At 42.9% G+C, this 24,198-nt stretch overlaps 1 protein-coding gene across 6 annotated transcripts in view; it reads left to right on the top strand.

The window, feature by feature from the left end:
• The window catches only part of PEAK1 (pseudopodium enriched atypical kinase 1), a 259,231-nt gene that overhangs the window by 216,393 nt on the left and 18,640 nt on the right, over positions 1-24,198 (top strand). For 5 of the 6 annotated variants that reach the window (XM_053717336.1, XM_053717338.1, XM_053717337.1 and 2 more), the window contains 2 exons: positions 1,055-1,272; positions 4,959-5,425. In XM_053717336.1, the coding sequence (XP_053573311.1) occupies positions 1,055-1,272; positions 4,959-5,425 (685 nt within the window). The remainder of the gene's footprint in view (positions 1-1,054; positions 1,273-4,958; positions 5,426-24,198) is intronic. The other variant, XM_053717339.1, reaches the window with a different exon arrangement.

Raw genomic sequence — 24,198 nt, 5'->3', positions numbered from 1 at the left:
TATTGCAAAAACATGCATTTTTCTCTTTATTTAAAAAAATAAAAAATGAACTGGTTTTATTTAAAGGGACCTATTTATTATCTTGCTAAGTGCATAAAAGTAATCCTGTTGCTGCCTTTGCAGCAGCTTTAGTGCCCCCCCCATATGCTTATTTTTAACCCATGTACTGATACTTACCTGATCCGACAGCTGCCCAGCACTGAAGTGTATTTTTTTAAAGCTCTACAAACTGTACAGTACAGCCAATGAGAATCCATACTGCCTGCTCCTATACGCAATAACATCATACTCCAGCCCTGCTGTCTACTTTCCTGATCCTTTACATTCAGTGTCAGGGTTGTAAAGGATCAAGGTAGCAGGATCATTCTGTTAGTGAGCATAGGGACAAAAACACCTCAGTGCTGGGAGGACAGTGGATCTAAGTAACAGTGTAGGGGGTAAAAATAAGGGGCACTCCTTTTCCCCCTCTGGCCCCCTCCCTTAAACTAGAGACTGCTCTCTTACTTTTCATATGTAGGCGTTTCTCCTAACTCTAAACTAGGGAGTGCACTTTAGGTTTTTCCTGCTTTTCCTTATCAAACTTGTCAGGGGGGTGGGGGTGGTGCCACTGCTGAGCTGTCACAGGGGTTGGTGCCTGGGTAACCCTCCCACTCAGGTAAACACACAGGTGAGGTCAGCAGTCTCTGCAGAAAACACAGAATGGGGGGCTGTGTCAGTAACCGTACAGGGTGAGATCACATATATACATCTGTTTGCTCTTCCTCTACTCCTGACCACTCTGACTTCCCCTCTAATGTCATTCTCACGCAGCTTTCTCCCTTCCTGTTTTACTTTACTTTACCTCTCCATTAAAATCCTGTTTTCTTTTTAATCCCACTGTCAGCTATAATTTTGTCTTTAATTCCTTGTTCTTTATGAGTTTATTTCTTACACTATGTTCCCCAGTGGAAAAGACACAGAGGAACATTGGAGATTATACCTGTGTGGTTTTACAAATGACTTTTTCAGTGTTTGGAAATGGACGTGTGTTTAACAATCTTGTTTTTCCTGTCAGCAGTAATAATGATGCAACACCCTCAGAAAGCCCTGCTTCCCCTGGAGTTACAGCCTTGACTTTGCCATCCCCTCCTGAGCAGATTCAGTTGGACAGTGTCCTTGTACCCCCAATACCCCTTCCAACTGGCACAGAAACACACACCCCAGAAGAGCATGGCACTGTTTCAGAATCCTCCTCTGACTGCAGTCCTGGCGGAGCAACTTACAGCAACCTAGGTAAGAGCTGCAGATCATTGCTCCCTACATTGTCCTGGTTACCTGCAGAGCAGCAGCAGCCGACAACTGTATTGCATCATTATTCCTGTAGAGCATAGTTCATCTTCTGGTGTGAATGCTGGACAGCGTGTTTAGCCAGTTTGTCAGGGTCATGACAGAAGGAGGGGTGGAATAATGTTTGTAAAAGAAAAAAAGAGGCAAATGAGATTAGATTGCTGAAAGATCGGTGTAGTGAGAATAGTAAAAATAGGGGATGAGGTTAAAGACAGAATAAAGATGAAATATAAGTTAAAGTATTGGTGGTTATAATAAAATAAAAAAAAGTCAGTGATCAAAGGATTGATTATGAAATGTTATTTAAAGTGAAGATGTGTGCAAAGCTATAAAAGTATATGGATTGTGTTTTGTATGTATGTGTGTGTGTGTGTGTGTATATATATATATATATATATATATATATATATATATATATATATATATATATACACACAGTATACACACACAGTTTTGGTACAGGTAAAGTAATGGGAAGAGGTATATATATATACACATTTGTCTGAATTGCTTCATCAACCTGAGGTATTAAAGGAAAAGTAAAGCTATTTTTAAATATGAGAGCACATTTTAAAATGTGTTTTTTATTTATTTATTTTTTTGTAAAAAGCATGTTCATGAAGTAAGAAAAACTAAACTGTTTTTATGCTTGTGAGGTGTGTCACTGGAGGAGTGGGAGTTATCAGCCAATGAGCAATCAGTCCCTAAGGTCCAGTTGTGTACAAACATGTTAGCTTTAATTTTTTTTAAAGTTTTTAAGCAAAAAAATATTTTAACGTGTTTAAAGAGCAGGCTTTCATATTAGCAATCTAGTTTATGTCCCTTTAATCCATGACATGGGGAGGACTCTCACATAGTTCTGCTACTAGTAGGGCAAAGGAAGCATTGTCCAATATTAGTGCAGGAGACATTCAAGGGAAGGGGCACAAACAGTTAAACCCAAAAAGTTTCTTTCAAGATTCAGATAGAGAATACAACAACATTTCAATTTATTTATTTTATCTAGCTCTTTAGATATCCTTTGTTGGAGAAAAAGCAATGCACAGGGTTGAGCCAATCACATGAGGCATATATGTACAGCCACTAATCAGCACCTACTAAGCCTATCTAGATATGCTTTTCAACAAAGGACATCAAGAGAACGAAGCAAATTAGATAATAAAAGTAAATTGGAAAGTTGTTTTAAATTGCATTTTCTATCTCAATCATGAATGACTAATTTTGGGTTTCATGTCCCTTTAACTTAACTCAAATGGCCATACAATTGAAAACCGCTATCAAAAATGGATGGAACTTTACATACACACACAACATAAAAGTATGTATTGCAGATATATCTCTGGTAATTTATTTTGTTTATTTATTGATAGAGGCTCCACCACACAGGACATGACTTATTCAGCCTCTTGGGGTTAAATGTTGTACCCCTCTCATGTCTAATCCAAAATCAAGTACTATTTTATAACTATTGTTGCCTGAAGCAAAAAATAAATAAATTATTTATATCAGCATGATTTTACTTTGATCCTAGGCCAACATAATTAAAGAGACACTGAACCCAAATTTTAAGCAACTTTCTAATTTACTCCTATTATCAGTGTGTCTTCGTTCTCTTGCTATCTTTATTTGAAAAAGAAGACAACTAAGCTTTTTTCTTGGTTCAGAACACTGGACAGCAGTTTTTGATTGGTGGATGAATTTATCCACCAATCAGCAAGGACAACCTAGGTGGTTCACCAAAAATGGGCCGGCATCTAAACTTACATTCTTGCATTTCAAATAAAGATACCAAGAGAATAAAGAAAATTTGATAATAGGAGTAAATTAGAAAGTTGCTTAAAATGTCATGCTCTATCTGAATCACGAAAGAAAAAATTTGGGTTCAGTGTCCCTTTAAGACATACTTTTTCAAAGGAAACTCAAAGTAAGATTTGAATTATCTCCTTCCATCTCTATATTTTTATAGAGGATAATCCAGTTGAATTAGCAGGTTACCTGTCTCTTGTTACCTCTACAAATTTCCCAACTATTTCCTACCTAAGTTTTACTTTTATTTTCATGGAAATAGAATACAATTGAACATAGATTGCTAACCATTGGGCACACATGAGTAAGTCTGTTGTGCTAATAAAGTTGCACATTTTATTGGCCTCTTGTGGAAATATACAATTATATCAACGATCATCGGCAAATAAAACACTCTTACTGAGTCTGTTAAGTTAATGTTACTACAGTTCTAACTTAAAGTAAGTTTACAGTCAGCAGTCAATTTTCTTGTTGGCAGTCGCAGCAGACACAGACAGCAGGTGAGTAGGCGACAGTGACACACGACAGCAGCAGTCAGGAGGACCCGGCCTCAGCACTTTCCCAATTACTGCTACTCTGAGAGTCTGAGGGTGGCAGCTGGCATCACGTGACGTGAGTGCACTGCCGCATCCCCCAAACCCGCAAACCAACCAAACCGTGCGCTGTCAAGGTCAGGAGCAGACCACAGCACTTTTTTGACTGGAGACTGTAGTCATAGTGGGAGGGTGGTGAGAGGGTAGGTACTTACTCGCTAGTTGCTGACTCGCTCCTGAGACCCTCCCTCCACACCGCAAAACAGGCGCAACTGCTCTGTCAACAGCTGCCCAGTCCCAGAGCTTGTCTGTCATAATTTGTGTTGTGTAGAAATACAATACAGTATGGTATGATCAATCATCGATCTACAAAGTCTTAGTCTTTAATAAAAAAAATTAAAAAAAGTTATTGACAGTGACTGCATCTGCATTGTTTTTAAAAAATGTTAATACACTCACTACAGGCGTGCCCCCTTGCGCCCCTCGCTGCAATGCGGCTGTAGGCACATGCCTACTGTGCCTAATGCCAAATCTGGCCCTTTTGGCATTATGAGGTCTGGTTGCTGTCTTTATCTATTGTATAGTAATTAATTTAGAAAGCAGACAAAAACATTAAGGTGAGGACAACAAATATTTCATAAATGTATTTATTTGTAATTAACAAAGAATTCTGATTCCTTCATCACCCCTCTAACACAAGGAATTACCTACCACAAGCTCCAAGGGGTCAGTATTAAGTGAAACAATTGCACTTAAATACATACTTGGCTATGAAAACCCACACCCTGGTATGCATTAATCTCACTTGGGTATTTTAATCAGACAAATTCCAGTGTGGAGAATGATGTGTATTACTGATAGTTGCAGTAGAGTACAGAAGTTTGTGTGTTATTATTTAATGGCTAAAAAGCAATGTGGAAAATCAGTTAGTATGTTACTAACAGATGAAAAAAGTATTAATGCCACTTTAGAAAAAACAAATCAGATTTCACCTAGAGAGTTTTGCACAGTCCCACTGCCCTAAAAATAAAAATATTTTATTAGAGAGACAAAAAAGCAATTCATGGTTAGTAGTATTTGTAAAATAGAGACAAATAAAAAGATTTTACTATTTACAGAATCTAATAAAGTTCATGTATTAAATTAAATTAAAGGTTGAGAAATGTATTTACGTAGAAAAGAGGAGTGTGATCCAATGGGTTTTCAGAGAAAGAAGTAGCCAGGATGTAGGATAGATGTGTAACGGGAGAAATTCTAGACAGTGATATTCATTGTTTTATTTTTTGTCTACAGGTCAGTCACGAGCCAACATGATCCCATATAAGCAGCCTCGCCAAAGAGGTGGGAGTCCACCCGAAGACCCAGAACCCCATCCCACCCCACCTCCACTTCCCAAAAAGAATATAGTTCCCCACCAGTCAACGCCAGAAAAAGCACCTGGATCCCAGCTGAATATGGCCAACCCAACTTACGACACAGAACGAAGCTGGGAAGGTGGAGGTAGTGAATCAGGAGACTCATTGGAGCGAACAAAAGGGTGTGGAGGAAGGATAGCTGAGCTACAGGCTGAGGCTCTGCGACGGTTATATGCTCGATGTGAGGACATCTTTATGGCGGGTCAAAGGGAGCCAGTGAACTTTGGGTTGGAGAGTTGGCCCGACTTCCGTCTGACCAGTTCTACACCATGCTGCCAGGCTGGGGATGCTGTATATTACCGGGCATCATATGCACGAGACCCAGGAAATCATTATGCAGTCAAGGTAATCCTTTAACCATAAGATGAGCATAAAGCTAGAATTGTCTTATTATTACTATACAGTAATGTGAGATTGTAAATATATATAGAAATTTTATGTTCATATTTTACTTTTAATTCCTTTTCATATCCTCTGCAACCCATATAACGCCTCAAATATAGAGATGTTTGAACAACTTTTACATATATATTTGAACTATTGGTTGATTGTCAATTCCTTAACAATAGTGTGAAAATACAGTTTCAAACTTAGCATTAAAAAAAAAACTAAACTAGAAGAAAATATGATTGCTGTTTTTCTTTTTTTGATGAAGAATTGATTCATTTTCAATCATGTTCATAAGAGAAAAATCTTTATTACTTTCTTAAAGAACCACTAAACACAGTAAAATAGCATAATCAGTAAATGTATGGTAAAAAGACAATGCAAAAAGCACGTTTGAATTTCAAATGAGTAATAGATTTCTTTCTGACAAATTTTAATGTTAGTTCTATTTTTACTCCCACTGCATCATGTGACAGCCATCAGCCAATCACAAAATGCATATACGTATATTCTGTGAATCTTGCAAATGCTTTTTAGGTGCTGGTGCCTCAGAAAGTGTGCATATAAAAAGATTGTGCACATTTAGATAATCAAAGTGAATTGGAAAGTTGTTTAAAATTGTGTTCTCTATCTAAATCTTGAAAGTTACATTTTGACGTGTGTCCCTTTAATATAATATGAATGTATCACTTACTAGTGATTATATAGCCTTGTTTTAATGTAAGTAAACATTTCACAGAAGTCTTCAGGATTCATTACCGTACATACACACACACATATATGTATATATATATATATATATATATATATATATTTATATTTATATACATACATATACATATATACACAACGCAATGTATACTTCCTATCTATGGTTACTGCTGGCTTTAGTCCCATTTCTACCTATTAAAAGTATTGTAAATTGTACTTAATCTCCATGGGCCTGATGTTCGAAGCATTGTCACAGTAGTGCTACATTATAAACGCATCCGCATCGCAATTGGGATTGCAGGGGAAATGTTCTAAAGGGATTAAATCACTGTTAGAATGCAGTCTCGCCAAGAGGCATTTTACTACACTGTGGGAGGCGAGGTTTCTCTTCCACTGATGGAATGTTAAAGGAATAGTCTAGTCAAATTAAACTTTCATGATTCAGATAGAACAGACAATTTTAAGCAAATTTTTATTTACTCCTATTAGCAATTTTTCTTCTTTTTTTTTGTTATCTTTAATTGAAAAAGCAAGAATGTAATGTAATGTCTAATTGTAGCCACCAATTAGCAAGCGATGAACCAAAAATGGGCCGGCTCCTTAGCTTACATTCAAATAAAGATACAAAGAGAACGAAGCATAATTGATAATAGGAGTAAATTAGAAAGTTGCTTAAAATTGCATGCTCTATCTGAATCACGGAAGTTTAATTTTGACTAGACTGTTCCTTTAACCCCTTAACGACCGAGGACGTGCAGGGTACGTCCTAAAAAAAAAGGCAGTTAACTCTTCAGGACGTACCCTGCACGTCCTCGGTGTTGAAAGCAGCCGGAAGCGATCCTGCACGTTACCTGCTCCTTTATGGTTATTGCAGTGATGTCTCGATATGGAGGCATCCTGCAATAACCTTTTGTAGCCATCCGATGCAGAGAAAGCCACTCTGTGGCTCTCTCTGCACCGGACATCCATGGCTTACTTCGTTGGTGGGTGGGAGCCTGTGTGGGAGACGGGTGGCGGCCATCGATGGCCCTGGTGATGTGGAGGGGGGCGGGATCGTGGGCGGGGATGACCGGGGGCGCGCACAGGCGCGCTCCTGTGCACGGGATGGTGGGGGGCGGGCGGGCGCGCGCACGGGGAGGGAGCGGGTGGGAACTGCTACACTACAGAAAAATATTTATATGTAAAAAAAAAAGGGCAATAAGTAAAAAAAAAAAAACATCAGTCAGGTGGTGGGGTTTGGTGTGTGTGGGGGGGGGGAAACTACACTACAGAAAAAACAATAAAAAAAACAAAAAACACATTTTTTTTTGCAAACTGGGTACTGGCAGACAGCTGCCAGTACCCAAGATGGCCCCCCAATAAGGCAGAGGGGGAGGGCTAGAGAGCTGTTTTGGGAGGGATCAGGGAGGTTGGGGGCTAAGGGGGGATCCTACACAGCAGCATATGTAAATATGCTAATTTTTTGTAATTTATTTAAAAAAAAAAAAAACTTTAGTACTGGCAGACTTTCTGCCAGTACTTAAGATGGCGGGGACAATTGTGGGGTGGGGGAGGGAAGAGAGCTGTTTGGGAGGGATCAGGAGGTGGGATGTGTCAGGTGGGAGGCTGATCTCTACACTAAAGCTAAAATTAACCCTGCAAGCTTCCTACAAACTACCTAATTAACCCCTTCACTGCTAGCCATAATACACCTGTGATGCGCAGCAGCATTTAGCGGCCTTCTAATTACCAAAAAGCAACGCCAAAGTCATATATGTCTGCTATTTCTGAACAAAGGGGATCCCAGAGAAGCATTTACAACCATTTGTGCCATAATTGCACAAGCTGTGAGAAACCTAAAATTGTGAAAAATGTAAAGTTTTTTTTAATTTGATGGCATTTGGCGGTGAAATGGTGGCATGAAATATACCAAAATGGGCCTAGATCAATACTTGGGGTTGTCTACTACACTACACTAAAGCTAAAAGTAACCCTAGAAGCTCCCTACTTCACTGCTGGGCATAATACACGTGTGGTGCGCAGTGGCATTTAGCAGCCTTCTAATTACCAACAAAGCAAAGCCAAAGCCATATATCTCTGCTATTTATGAACAAAGGGGATCCCAGAGAAGCATTTACAACCATGTATGCTATAATTGCATAAGTTGTTTGTAAATAATTTCAGTGAGAAACCTAAAGTTTGTGAAAAAATTTGTGAAAAAGTGAACAATTTTTTTTATTTGATCGTATTTGGCGGTGAAATGGTGGCATGAAATATACCAAAATGGGTCTAGATCAATACTTTGGGATGTCTTCTAAAAAAAAATATATACATGTCAATGGATTTTCAGGGATTCCTGAAAGATATTAGTGTTCCAATTTAACTAGCGCTAATTTTGAAAAAAAGTGGTTAGGAAATAGCAAAGTGCTACTTGTATTTATGGCCCTATAACTTGCAAAAAAAGCAAAGAACATGTAAACATTGGGTATTTCTAAACTCAGGACAAAATTTAGAAACTATTTAGCATGGTTTTTTTTGGTGGTTGTAGATGTGTAACAGATTTTGGGGGTCAAAGTTAGAAAAAGTGTGTTTTTTTCCATTTTTTCCTCATATTTTATAAAAAAATTTATAGTAAATTATAAGATATGATTTAAATAATGGTATCTTTAGAAAGTCCATTTAATGGCGAGAAAAACGGTGTATAATATGTGTGGGTACAGTAAATGAGTAAGAGGAAAATTACAGCTAAACACAAACACCGCAGAAATGTAAAAATAGCCTTGGTCCCAAACGGACAGAAAGTGTAAAAGTGCTGTGGTCATTAAGGGGTTAAAGGGATACTGTACCCAAATGTTTTTCTTTCATGATTCAGATAGAGCAATTTACTCGTATTATCAATTTTTCTTCGTTCTCTTGGTATCTATATTTGAAAAGCAGGAATGTAAGCTTACGAGCCAGCCCATCTTTGGTTCAGCACCTGAGTAGTGCTTGTTGATTGGTCTCTACAAGTAAAATGTGTAATTTAAATAATTAATTTTGACATTATTGAATGACAATAAAATTTACAGATGTGAACAGAAACTAGCCTCTTTTATTACAATACAACAGTGAAATTAGTACTTGACTAATAAACTAAATTTGAGCTTGTCAGTTGTGTATATATTGTACATATGTATATAGTGTTTTATATATATATACTAGTCCTAAAGCCGGTCCCACCCCTTGCTCTCTTTCTATCCCCCCTCTCTTTTGCTCTCTCTTTCTCCCCTCTCTTTTACTCTTTCTCTCTCCCCCCTCTCTTTTGCTCTCTCTCTCCCCCCTCTCTTTTGCTCTCTCTCTCCCCCCTCTCTTTTGCTCTCTCTCTCCCCCCTCTCTTTTGCTCTCTCTTCCCCCTCTCTTTTGCTCTCTCTCTTCCCCCTCTCTTTTGCTCTCTCTCTCCCCCCTCTCTTTTGCTGTCTCTCTCCCTCTCTTTTGCTGTCTCTCTACCCCTCTTTTGCTGTCTCTCTCTCTCTCTTTTGCTGTCTCTCTCCCTCTCTTTTGCTGTCTCTCTACCCCTCTTTTGCTGTCTCTCTCCCCCTCTTTTGCTGTCTCTCTCCCTCTCTTTTGCTCTCTCTCTGCCCCCATCTCATTTGCTCTCTCTCTTCTCTTTTGCTGTCTCTCTCCCTCTATTTTGTTCTCTCTCTCCCCTTCTCTTTTGCGCTCTCTCCTCCTCTCTTTTGCGCTCTCTCCCCCTCTCTTTTGCGCCCTCTCCCCATCTCTTTTGCGCTCTCTCCCCCCCCCTTTTGTGCTCTCTTCCCCCTTTCTTTTGCGCTCTCTCCCCCTCTCTTCTGCGCTCTCTCCCCTCTCTTTTGCACTCTTTCCCCCCTCTCTTTTGCGCTCTCTCCCCCTCTCTTTTGCGCTCTCTTCCCTCTCTTTTGCGCTCTCTCCCCCCTCTCTATTGCGCTCTCTCCCCCTCTCTTTTGCGCTCTCTCTCCCCTCTTTTGCGCTCTCTCCCCCGTCTTTTGCGCTCTCTCCCCTCTCTTTTGCGCTCTCTCCCCCCCCTCTCTTTTGCGCACTCTCCCCCCTCTCTTTTGCGCACTCTCCCCCCTCTCTTTTGCGCACTCTCCCCCCTCTCGTTTGTGCTCTCTCCCCCCTCTCTTTTGTGCTCTCTCCCCCCTCTCTTTTGCTGTCTCTCTCCCTCCTCTCTTTTGCTGTCTCTCTCCCTCCTCTCTTTTGCGGTCTCTCTCCCCCCTCTCTTTTGCTGTCTCTCTCCCCCCTCTCTTTTGCTGTCTCTCTCCCCCTCCCTTTTGCGCTCTCTCCCCCTCTCTTTTGCGCTCTCTCCCCCCTCTCTTTTGCGCTCTCTCCCCCCTCTTTTGCGCTCTCTCCCCCATCTCTTTTGTGCACTCTCCCCCTCTCTTTTGCGCACACTCCCCCTCTCTTTTGCGCACTCTCCCCCCTCTCTTTTGCGCACTCTCCCCCCTCTCTTTTGCGCACTCTCCCCCCTCTCTTTTGCGCACTCTCCCCCCTCTCGTTTGTGCTCTCTCCCCCTCTCTTTTGTGCTCTCTCCCCCTCTCTTTTGCTGTCTCTCTCCCTCCTCTCTTTTGCTGTCTCTCTCCCTCCTCTCTTTTGCGGTCTCTCTCCCCCCTCTCTTTTGCTGTCTCTCTCCCCCTCCCTTTTGCGCTCTCTCCCCCTCTCTTTTGCGCTCTCTCCCCCCTCTCTTTTGCGCTCTCTCCCCCCTCTTTTGCGCTCTCTCCCCCATCTCTTTTGCGCACTCTCCCCCTCTCTTTTGCGCACACTCCCCCTTTCATTTGTGCACTCTCCCCCGCTCTTTTGCACACTCTCCCCCCTCTCTTTTGTGCACCCCCCCTCTTTTGCGCACTCTCCCCCCTCTCTTTTGGACACTCTCCCCCCTCTCTTTTGCGCACTCTCCCCCCTCTCTTTTGCGCACTCTCCCCCTCTCTTTTGTGCACTCTCCCCCCTCTCTTTTGTGCACTTTCCCCCCTCTCTTTTGCGCACTCTCCCCCCTCTCTTTTGCGCACTCTCCCCCCTCACTTTTGCGCACTCTCCCCTCTCTCTTTTGCGCACTCCCCCCTCTCTTTTGCCCACTCTCCCCCCTCTCTTTTGCACACTCTCCCTCCCTCTCTTTTGCGCACTCTCCCCCCTCTATTTTGCGCACTCTCCCCCTCTCTTTTGCGCACTCTCCCCCTCTCTTTTGTGCTCTCTTTCTCTTGTATAGGTGTATCCAGTCCACGGGTTCATCCATTACTTGTGGGATATTCTCCTTCCCAACAGGAAGCTGCAAGAGGACACCCACAGCAGAGCTGTCTATATAGCTCCTCCCCTAACTGCCACCCCCAGTCATTCTCTTGCAGCTCTCAACAAGAAAGGAAGTATCAAGAGAAATGTGGTGACTTAGTGTAGTTTTTACCTTCAATCAAGAGTTTGTTATTTTTAAACGGTACCGGCGTTGTACTGTTTTACTCTCAGACAGAAATTGGAAGAAGAATCTGCCTGGAGGTTGATGATTTTAGCGGTTTGTAACGAAGGTCCATTGCTGTTCTCACACATAACTGAAGAGTATGGAAAGAAAACTTCAGTTGGGGCGACGATTTGCAGATCACCTGCTTTGAGGTATGTTCAGTATATTTTTTTCTAGAGAGATGATAAGGTCTAGAAAATGCTGACAGTGCCTGGTATATTTGAGGTAAGCCTGATACAGTGATTTAACAACGACTGGGATCATGCTTACAAGATAAGGGTAATATTCATGTTAACTCTCATATTACTTAGTGTAAAAACGTTTGCATAACTTACAGAAAAAAAGTTTTTTCTCTGAGGGTGATAAATCTTTATTTGGGGCCTAGTTTTCCACATGGCTTGTTAGATTACTCCTAGGATTACTTTTTTAAGGCCCTCTGACATTGAGTGCATGGTGGGAGGGGCCTATTTTCGCGCACTTTATGCTCAGTTGATATCCAGACTCAGACATCCAGCTTCCCTAAAGGAGTCCTCTGGCATCTAGGACCACTATAGAGCGTTTTTTTCCTGCAAAATCGTGTTTAAGGGCAGGTAGGAGCCACAGCAGAGCTGTGACAGTGTTTTTGACTGTTTTTTAACGGTTTTACCGTTTTTCTAATCCGGTTTGGGGCCTAAGGGGTTAATCATCCATTTGCAAGTGGGTGCAATGCTGCTTTAGTCTCTTATACACACTGTAAAAATTTTGTAGAGTTTACTACTTTTTAACACTGTTTTGCAGTTTATGTGGAAGTTTTTTTCTCTTAAAGGTACAGTACCGTTTTTGTTTAATTGCTTTTTCACATTTATTAAAGTGTTTTCCAAGCCTGCTGGTCTCATTACTAGTCTGTTAAACATGTCTGACATAGAGGAAACTCCTTGTTCATTATGTTTAGAAGCCATTGTGGAACCCCCTCTTAGAATGTGTACCAAATGCACTGACCTTTCTATAAGTTATAAAGACCATATTATGGCTTTTAAAGATTTATCACCAGCGGTTTCTCAGACTGACAAAAGGGAGGTTAAACCACCTAGCTCTCCCAATGTGTCAGAACCTATATCTCCTGCGCAAGTGACGCCAAGTACATCTGGCGCCTCCAATCCGTTTACCTTACAAGACATGGCGGCAGTTATGAATCATACCCTCACAGAAGTATTGTCCAAACTGCCAGGGTTACTAGGAAAGCGAGATAGCTCTGGGGCTAGAACAAATACAGAGCTTTCTGACGCTTTAGTAGCTATGTCTGATATACCCTCACAATGTACAGAAGCCGAAGCAGGAGAGCTTCTATCTGTGGGTGACATTTCTGATTCAGGGAAGGCGTTACTTAAGTCTGACTCTGAAATGACAGCATTTAAATTTAAGCTTGAACACCTCCGCGTGTTGCTCAGGGAGGTTTTAGCAACTCTGGATGACTGTGACACCATTGTAGTCCCAGAGAAATTGTGTAAAATGGACAAATACTTTGCAGAGCCTGTTTACACTGACGTTTTTCCAATCCCTAAGAGGTTTTCAGAAATTATTACGAAGGAATGGGATAGACCAGGTGTACTGTTCTCTCCCCCTCCTGCTTTTAAAAAGATGTTTCCGGGGGGGCGGAGCCGGCAGCCAAACTGGTAGGAAGTGTGGAGACAGAGCTCTGGCCACAAAAGTGTTATTTTAGCTCATATAACCTGCTAAATACAGCGAAATTGCCCAAAACATATCTAGGGCAGCTACTACAACCACCCGGCACTGTTTCTTGCTCGTTTTTGCAAAAATTTACAATCGCAAATAACACCCGCTTGGGAGCTCCAGACCATTTTACAGGAAAGGCCGTGGTCGCGGCCTACACCGGCACACGCAGTTAAGCCTTCACTGGCGGAATTACACCTGATTACTGCAGGACCATCCCCTTGAACTACCGGACTACCAAGCACACTGGGAGAGGTGAATATACTGGTTAACAACCAGTTTTTTATGGTACTAGAAACTCAACACTCCTAACGGCATCCCACGTGGCAGTTTGTAAGTAACCAACAACTTGCTTTTTTTTCTTCCTTTCACTAAGAGACATTCAATTCAGGTTCCTTAGATTTGGCTTTATAGCCATCATTCTACCTTCTGTTGAAGCATTGTATACAGCTGCTACCTCAGTGCGATTTTATTTGAATAAGCCTTACAACTCTGTGGGTGGCAAATGGAAACCATTACTTTAAATCTTTACACACTCTACTGCCGCTCTTTATAATGTGAAATCCTCTAATTACCAGTGTGTAGACTGCAATATACCTCATTTATTTTGCCTTCATATTTGGACACTTTGCTCTATACTGATCCTCCACACGCCTAAATCAGATAACATTAGCCTCTGTGCAGCAAAAGCTCTCTTATTGACATTAAGAACTGTGGCCTTTTTTTTTTTTTTTTTTTACAAGTTACTGTACAGCTGTGTATTTTTCTTTTTGGATAAGACCCTCAGTGCCAAAATTGATGGTGAACATTATTCTAAAGTACTGCTGTAATACCAGACTTCATTGATTCCCAGGGCCAGATTTGACACCCTCCTCCCTTTCCCGCTATCCTCAGTGGTGACGGGTCATACCCCATCTCCTTTTTCCTGCTTCGCCCAAAAGGGGGCACTCCCTCAGGAGGGTGCCATACATGATACCTGACCCTGAGTGACAACTACCCCAGTGGAGGTCTGGAAATCCTATATTACACCAACAGCAATATAGGTGAAACACAAGAAACGCCTTAAGAGAATCAACAGCACTCCTCTACCTTAAAATGTGCTGCTAATTGTATTGCCTAAGGGGAGGGGAGGCCCCTCAGGCTCCGGATCCTACTACATATACACATTACTCTGGCTCACTCTGCAACATCAGTTTATAAAATTTTGATCTTCTAGCTGTGTCCTGTGCTCTTAATTGTCAGGTGTGCCATTTGAAATCCTGAAGATGGCACAATCCAACAAACGGAAACCAAAGCCGGTAGGTGGCCCTAAAAGGACTGTGGTGGACCATTTCAATCCTATGATATTATCTACAAATGAAGATTCACAAGATAGCACTAATACCTCAACACATGGATCAGATTTAGTATCCAATACCCTCCAAGCCCTCCAAGATGCTGCCCCAACAACTGTGACACCTTTGTTTATTTTATCATCTTTGCAAACTTTGCTTGAGGCACATCACTCCTCTTTTCAGTCCCAAATAACTGCCTCGCTGGCTGAGATGCGGCGAGATTTGACATCTACTTCTGAAAGAGTGGACACAATTGAGAGGAAGCAGGAAGACATGATAGTTGAACAGGGTAATGTCCTAGCATATGCCCAGAGTTTGGCGGAACAGCTTATTATGCTAGAAAACAAAGTGGCGGATGCTGAAGACCGATCCCGCCGGAATAATCTACGCCTCAGGGGGATCCCTGAAAGCATATCCTCTAGTGACTTGGTCACCCACCTTTCTGAATTTTTCAAACATCTGGCACCACCGGCAAATTCAAATGAGGGACTCATTGATAGGGCACACAGGGCTCTACGCCCTAGAAGCCTAGCAACTGATAAACCAAGAGATGTCATTGTTCGGCTACACTTCTACACATACAAAGAGAGGTTAGTAAGAGCCTCTATGTCTAAACCCACCTTGCCTGAACAATTTCAGGACATTAACATCTTTGCCGATCTCTCTCACCACACCCTCCAGCAGCGAAAGTCTTTTGGAAGTTTCACCAAGTTTCTTAGGACAAACAACATAAAGTACAGATGGGGTCATCCGACCAGACTTTTTGTTCTCAAGGACAACCAGCAGTATCTTGTTACCACTCTTGAACAAAGTCACAACCTTCTGCAAAAATGGAGTGCCACATCTTCATCTTCACCTGACTCTCCACTACAAAGCTCTTTGAACCCTATGGTCCCACAATGGAGTCCTTTACCCCAAAGACCATCCAGTGACTTAGCTACCACTACTCAGGCACGAGCAGATGACGATGACTGCACATGAGGTATAGGGGTGGTGGAGCATCTCCACCTCCCCACTGCTCACTAACCATCTGTCAATCTAATTTATAAGTGACTTTCCATTGCTCAATGTTTTCTCTACTTTTTCCCTCCTCTTTAGGTTTGATATATGCAAAGTATTTTATTTTAAAGTGTATATGTGTCTACTCTCTATACTACTCACTATCTTTTTGTTCTTTCTTTCATTCTTTTTTCCACTTTTTTTTTTTTTTTTTTTTTCTTTTTCCTCTCTCTTTTCCTTCTCTTTTTCTTCTCTCTTCTCTCCAAGTCTCACCTCCTACTGGGGATAACTTTTCCTATTTGCTATGGGGGCCCGGGAAACACCTGAGCTTTTAAGAGCATATTCTACTCTCTTATTGTTAGCATGCTTTGTTTATCTAGAGCGTGAGATGGCCGCATAATGGAGATGCAACACTGGATGCACCATTTTGTGGTGACCTCGCTTTCATATGCATTGTTCTCTCAGACTTGTCATTTACTTTCTAATCCACCTAAAGTACAGATGATGTATGCTGTGTTGTATATGCCACTTGTGCTTCACGGTACCTCTTTCGGTGACATCCTCCCTCATCTATCTTGCAATGGGTTCGGGCATTGTCTGCCGCCCGCAACACCGAGAAGTATCGTGCTTTCCAACTGGCATAATAGTTCTCTAGTATTTAATTGATAGTGCTTGAAGATGCCGTGAACTTACTGCAATGTACAGATTATATGTTGTTTTTACCATAGCGGCTATTTTATTGTTGGGTACTACAAAAGTTTACTCGGTTGGCGGGGCGGATACATTCCGCCAGCTGATGGCCTAATATACCAATACTGTTGATGTTTTCTTACATTGTACTACCCTTTATATGTTGTATGGTTATGTGGAGCCACATCTTGGCTGATATATTTTGCAATACCTGGGCCCTCCTGTGCTGCATGCTTCCTCCACCATTAGCATACTATCAGTCCCATCTTCTACTAGATGGGTTGACGAACTACCTGCGATTTTCGGGATGTGGAGGTGGGGTGCTGAACAGGGGGCTGGTTTACCCTTTTGCTTTAGATTCTCACTGTTGTGTTGATGTTTAACATTCACTATTATTGCATTAATAGATTTGGTCCGAAATTGATGCTATTTCCCCCCACTCTCCCCCTCTTCTCTTCCCCCCTTTTTTTTTTTTTTTTTTTTTCTTTTTTTTTCTTCTCTCTCTTCCTTTTATCCCATCTTGACCCTCTCTTTTCTTTTCTACCCACTCTGTCAATCTTTCCCCCCCTGGATCCGGGGCCTGTGTGTGTACTTATCCCTCCCTCTTCTCTTCCATTCGCACTTTACTCTTTCTTTCCCCTGTCAAGCTCTCCCAATGATGCAGATTTAATAACTAAATTGCCAGATGGCACTGGCTACCACTCCCCCCACTTAAAGTACTCTGGAAACGTATTCTAGAGACTGCATACGCGGTTTACCTTGTTTATATACCGCACCTTGTACTCTTATTTGACTGTTTGTACGTTTTAACTTGAATATTGTTTGTACCAGTATTATTTTCTTTTATTCATGAGACTGTGTTGAATTGTATTTATCCTAAGCAATCCTTCCTTTTTTTTTTTTTTTTTCTCTTTCCCTTCTCTTCTTTTCCTCCCCTTTTCCTCTCGTGTCCTCCGCCCTTTTTGTCCCTTCCCCAACTACCCACCACTGTCCTGACAATCCACCCGACCCCAGTCTATAGCGAGAGGACGCACATTTGTAACTATGCCATACTGCTGTGTCACTCACAATGTGAGAGGACTCAACTCTCCGACTAAGCGCAGTCTCTGCCTTAGATCCTTAGCCAAGGCTCGGGCCCACCTGGTTTTCCTTCAAGAGACCCACTGGGTAAAAGGTACAAAGACACCCATCCAGTCTAAATTGTATCCAATAGTTGAAACTGCCAGTTTCTCTCAGAAATCAAGAGGAACGGCTATCCTCATACATAAAGATGTCTCTTACGAGAAAATTTTTGTCGACTCTGACCCTCAGGGACGATACCTGATTCTAGTCTGTAAACTGGACGGTGCGCTGTATACGCTAGCCTCTTATTATGGACCTAATAAGCAACACATTCGGTCTCTACGCAAGTTTCTCCAGAAACTGGAGACTCTGCGTCAGGGCCTTTTGCTTCTCGCCGGGGATTTCAATCTTATATGGGACCCCAATCTGGATAGACGATCGGACACCCCACGCAAATTCCCTAAGCCAATGGCTGAATTATCGCACCAATTTCGACACTTAATCTACCGCTTCAACCTATTTGACATCTGGCGCGCCCTTAACTCGACTGCTCGGGATTATACTTATTTCTCTCCAGTACATCGCTCATATTCGCGGTTAGATTTTTTCTTCTGTGACCCGGGTCTTCTGGATGGTGTGACTCGTACTTGGATTCCTCAATGCCCATGGTCCGACCATGATCCTGTATATATTAATTTACGATCCTCCATAGAACTTCAACGAGCGGCAACATGGCGCTTGCATCCTCACTTGTTTTCCAATCCTGGAACGGAGGCTTCCATTGCTGAAGACATTACCGAGTTTCTAGCTTCTAATGACAATGGTGAAGTTGACGACTTCACTTTATGGGCTGCACTGAAAGCATATATCCGAGGGTCGTTTATAAAAATAGCAGCAGCCGAGAAAAAACGCAAAGGAGAAACCCTTGCACAACTTACTATGAGCCTCCGAAAGATTTCTGGGGAACATAAAATGAACCCCACAGATACACTGTCCAAGCAACTAGTGGATCTTAAGGCCCGTATAGTACAGTTGGAGTCCGAAAGGACAGCCGTGAGACTTCTACGGCTTAAAGAAATATACTACCATAAGGGTAATAAAGCTGATAGATTATTGGCCAATAGGTTACGCCAGAAAACGGCGGCAGCACGCATCCCCATGCTGAAGATAGATGGACGATGTGTTATAAAACCCACAGATATTGGCAATGCTTTTGCAGATTACTATGCCGCCCTCTATAATCTACAACAGGACGGCTTAATTAGCCCTCCAACATCTGAGAGTATTGAGACATTTTTAGCCTCGCTGAATCTCCCTTCGGCCCCACAAGACTGCATTGACTCTTTGCAGAATCCCATTTCACTAATAGAAATTAAAAAAGCTATCAAATCTCTTAAGGCCTTTAAATCACCAGGACCAGACGGCTTCTCTGATCTATTTTATAAAAAAGTTTCAAACCCAACTACTTCCCATTCTAGGACGTTTCTTCACGCTAGCAAGCGAACGGGGCACCTTTTCGGCCGAATTTTTACAGGCCACTATCATTACTCTCCCGAAGCAGGGAAAGGACTTGACCCTTTGTGGCAGCTATAGGCCGATTTCACTGTTGAACCTAGACGTTAAGTTGTACGCTAAGATTTTAGCCTCGCGCCTCAATTCTTTACTACCAGCGCTGGTCAGACCAGATCAGGTGGGCTTTGTCCTACATCGGCAAGGCCCAGACAATACAAGACGTCTCCTGAATGTCTACCTTGAAGCTCATGGTTCCCACTTGCCCTGTGTCACCCTGTCGTTGGACGCTGAGAAGGCCTTCGACAGGGTGAACTGGAAATATATGTTTGCTGTGCTGCGGCGCTTTGGTCTCCCGGAGCCCTTCATCACGGCAATCGCGGCTCTTTACTCTACCCCGTCGGCAGTAGTCAAGGGTCTGGGGTTTTGCTCCAGAACTTTCTCAATAACGAACGGCACGAGACAAGGATGTCCAATGTCCCCACTTATTTTTGCCCTCATGATGGAACCCTTAGCCGAGGCCATCCGGTCATGCCCCTTAATCCGAGGGGTATGTATCCATCACACGGAGCAGAAGACTGCTTTGTTTGCAGACGATCTAACAGTGCTTGTGTCGGATCCTATTACTTCTCTTCCCCATCTATTTTCCCTACTGAATAAATTCTCCTTAGTCAGTTACTACAAGCTAAATGTCCTCAAGACTGAGGCGTATGCTATTAACATTTCAGACGGGACTCTTAATGAACTGAAACGCACTTATAAGTTCGTGTGGTCTACGACTCATATCAAACATCTCGGGGTTTATCTCTCACATAGTATTCCGAAGATGATAGAATTGAATTTCAATCCCTTATTGTCAACTATTGAAAAATCGACCGACACTTGGAATGTCCCGTCACTGTCATGGCTGGGTCGAATCGCGGCCTTCAAAATGAGCCTCCTACCAAAGCTTACCTACCTATTCCGCTCCCTACCCATCCCGATTCCTAGATCTACAATTTACAAATTCCAACAACTATGTAACAAATTCATTTGGCGCAATAAGGTTCCGAGACTTGCCACTAATATTCTACAACAACCTCTTCTGGCTGGTGGGGCGGCTGCCCCCAATATCCTAAAATACCATGAGGCTGCCAGACTCTCTCATGTAACCCAATGGAAGCTGCCGTTGGAGAGTCGATGGGCAGAGATTGAACAAGCATCCCTCCCGGCTGGATTCACCCTACAAGATCTAGTGTGGATCCCTAAACACTCTAGGACGCCAGCCCTTTTGACTAATCCTATTGTCAAATCAAATTTGCAGTTTTGGGATAAGGTTCGCAACCTTTCGACCGTAGCGCCGCATCCCTCGCCATCGCATTCCCTTAGGGGGCTGCTATTGTCACTGCCAGACTCCCATCCCAACTTATGGTTCGCTTTGGGGTTGACTAGAATAGCAGATTTCTATGCAGGGGATAAGCTACTAAACTACCAGGACTTTCTACGGAAGTTTAATCCGCCTCCTCGATTGCACTTTGAATTCTGGAGACTACGTAGCCTTCTCCTCTCGTGGGGCTTTGGTGCGGGCCCACTAAGGCCTAAAACCGCTTGGGAAGTTCGCTGGGACTCTATGACATCCCCCGGTAAACTTCTGTCCATCTCGTACCTTACGCTCATGAAGCCTCCAGTTTTCTATAAATCCCCTCCAGTACGGCGATGGGAATCTTCCCTGATGGTTTCAAACGAACCACAACAATGGCGGATGGCTGTCCAATTAACCAAGAAAGCTATACACTGCATAACCCTGTACGAGTTATTTCTCAAGGTTATGCTACAATGGCATATGACTCCTATCCGCTTGTTTAAAATCTCGGCAACCAATTCACCCAAATGTTGGAGGGGCTGCGAGGAGTTGGGAACGCCCCAACATATTTGGTGGTCTTGCAGTCAGATTCAGCCGCTCTGGCAAAAATCAATCCGATACTGCTCTTCAGGGAATATCCACTTACCTCTGTCCCCTAGTTCATGCCTGTTCCACATCTTGCCTAGGAAATTGACTCTACCTCAGAAACTATTCTGTATCTACCTATTTCTAGCTGTTAAATTAGCTGTAGCGCGTATGTGGCTGCAACGCACTGTCCCTTCGTGGGAACAAGTGATGGACATACTGGATTTTGTAAAAGAATGGAGTCCTATGTCTCCCATGTCCACGGGTCCACAGACCTTCAGTCCCAAATTTGGGCACTTCGCCCAAAGTAATTCCCCCTACAAACACTTTGGGGACTTTAGGTTCCTCGGGTTAGCTGTAACCGGTGCTACTAATGTCCTCCTGCCCATTCCCCCTTTCTTCCCCTTATCTGAACCCTCCCAATCTCCCCCGCTCCTATCCCTTGTCGGTGTATACCCCCCTCCTTTTTTTTTTTTTTTTTTTTTCTTTTTCTTCTCTTTTTCTCCTTTTTGGATAGCTTGACACAGTTTCTTTTTTTTTTCTTTTTTCTATGTATAATCTGGTTAACATTTCTGATTGTCATATTCTATGTTTAAGCTATAATTTTGGTATGAACATTTATGATGATGAAACCTCTATACACTAAGGAGTTTGCTGACTTATATGGGTTATTAATAATATGGGTCTTTTTTCCACAACAAATGGACTTTTGCACCCACCCATGGAGAGGTGGGAATAAGATCATTGACCAACAGACACCGAACATGGACTTAAACATCCAGCATTCTCTCTCTTGTGCTCCTTATTTTATGTGATTGTTTTATATAATACTACCTCTGGTTAATCCTGTTATTCCTGTTGTATGTACTATTGATATGTATGTACATGCTTTTGATGCTCTTATGTTCATTTATCTTTTAAAACAATAAAAACTAATAAAAAAATAAAAAATAAAAAAAAAGATGTTTCCCATTGATGCCGCTACACGGCACTCGTGGCAGACGGTCCCTAAGGTGGAGGGAGCAGTCTCTACCATAGCTAAGCGTACAACTATCCCCGTCAAGGACAGTTGTGCTTTCCTAGATCCAATGGATAAAAAATTAGAGGGTTTCCTTAAGAAAATCTTTATACAACAAGGTTTTATTCTCCAGCCTCTTGCATGCATTGCCCCAGTCACTGCTGCAGCGGCTTTCTGGTTCGAGTCTCTTGAAGAGGCTCTACAGGTGGAGACCCCTTTGGATGATATCCTAGACAGGCTTAAAGCTCTTAAGTTAGCCAATTCATTTATTTCTGACGCCGTTTTTCATTTAACAAAGCTAACGGCTAAGAATTCAGGTTTTGCCATTCAGGCACGTAGGGCGCTATGGCTTAAATCCTGGTCAGCTGACGTTACTTCAAAATCTAAGCTTCTCAACATCCCCTTCAAAGGGCAGACCCTATTCGGGCCTGGATTGAAGGAGATTATTTCTGATATTACTGGAGGAAAAGGCCACGCCCTTCCCCAGGATAGGTCCAACAAATTAAGGACCAAACAGACTAATTTTCGTTCCTTTCGAAACTTCAAGAGTGGCGCAGCTTCAACTTCCTCTACTGCAAAACAGGAAGGAAATTTTGCCCAGTCCAAGCCAGTCTGGAGACCTAACCAGGCTTGGAACAAGGGAAAGCAGGCCAAAAAACCTGCTGCTGCCTCTAAGACAGCATGAAGGAGTAGTCCCCGATCCGGGACCGGATCTAGTTGGGGGCAGACTTTCTCTCTTCGCCCAGGCTTGGGCAAGAGACGTCCAGGATCCCTGGGCTCTGGAGATTGTTTCCCAGGGATATCTTCTGGATTTCAAAGCCTCATCTCCAAAGGGGAGATTTCATCTCTCACAATTATCTGCAAACTAGATAAAGAGAGAGGCATTCTTACGTTGCGTTCAATACCTTCTGGTTATGGGAGTGATCCACCCAGTTCCAAGGGAGGAACAAGGGCAGGGATTCTATTCAAATCTGTTTATAGTTCCCAAAAAAGAGGGAACTTTCAGACCAATCTTGGATCTCAAGATCCTAAACAAATTTCTCAAGGACCCATTCTTCAAGATGGAGACTATTCGAACCATCCTACCTATGATCCAGAGGGGTCAATATATGACTACCGTGGACTTAAAGGATGCTTATCTCGACATTCCGATACACAGAGATCATCATAGGTTTCTCAGGTTTGCCTTCCTAGACAGGCATTACCAGTTTGTGGATCTTCCCTTCGGGTTAGCCACGGCGCCAAGAATCTTTACGAAGGTTCTAGGCTCCCTACTGGCGGTTCTAAGGCCACGAGGCATAGCGGTGGCTCCTTACCTAGACGACATTCTGATACAGACGTCGAATTTTCAAATCGCCAAGTCCCATACGGACATTGTTCTGGCATCCCTGAGAACTCACGGGTGGAAGGTGAATGAAGGAAAGAGTTCTCTCTCCCCTCTTACAAGAGTTTCCTTCCTAGGAACTCTGATAGATTCAGTAGAAATGAAGTTTTTTCTGACAGAGGTCAGGTTGTCAAAGCTTCTAACTTCCTGCCGTGCTCTTTATTCCACTTCTCAGCCGTCAGTGGCTCAATGTATGGAAGTAATCGGCCTAATGGTAGCGGCAATGGACATAGTTCCGTTTGCCCGCCTACATCTCAGACCACTGCAACTTTGCATGCTCAATCAGTGGAATGGGTATTACACAGATTTGTCCCCTCTGCTAAATCTGGATCAAGAGACCAGGGATTCTCTTCTCTGGTGGCTATCTCGGGTCCATCTGTCCAGGGGAATGAGTTTCCGCAGGCCAGAATGGACTATAGTGATGACACATGCCAGCCTTCTGGGCTGGGGCGCAGTCTGGAACTCCCTGAAGGCTCAGGGTTCATGGACTCAGGAGGAAGCCCTCCTTCCGATAAACATTCTGGAACTAAGAGTGATATTCAATGCTCTTCAGGCTTGGCCTCAGCTAGCTGCGGTCAGGTTCATCAGATTTCAGTTGGACAACATCACGACTGTAGCCTATATCAACCATCAGGGGGTTACAAGGAGCCCCCTGGCAATGTTGGAGGTTTCAAAGATAATTCTATGGACAGAGGTTCACTCTTGCCATCTCTCAGCTATCCATATCCCAGGAGTAGGGAACTGGGAGGTGGATTTCCTAAGTCGGCAGACTTTTCATCCGGGGGAGTGGGAGCTCCATCCGGAGGTATTTGCCTAGTTGGTTCAACTATGGGGCAAACCAGAACTGGATCTCATGGCGTCTCGTCAGAACGCCAAGCTTCCTCGTTACGGGTCCAAGTCCAGGGATCCCAAGGCAGCACTGATAGATGCTCTAGCAGCGCCCTGGTCCT

This window comes from Bombina bombina, chromosome 6, assembly GCF_027579735.1.
Source record: "Bombina bombina isolate aBomBom1 chromosome 6, aBomBom1.pri, whole genome shotgun sequence".
NCBI lineage: Eukaryota > Metazoa > Chordata > Amphibia > Anura > Bombinatoridae > Bombina > Bombina bombina.
Note: the sequence above shows the minus strand (reverse complement) of the source record. Positions and strands in the feature narration are given on the sequence as shown.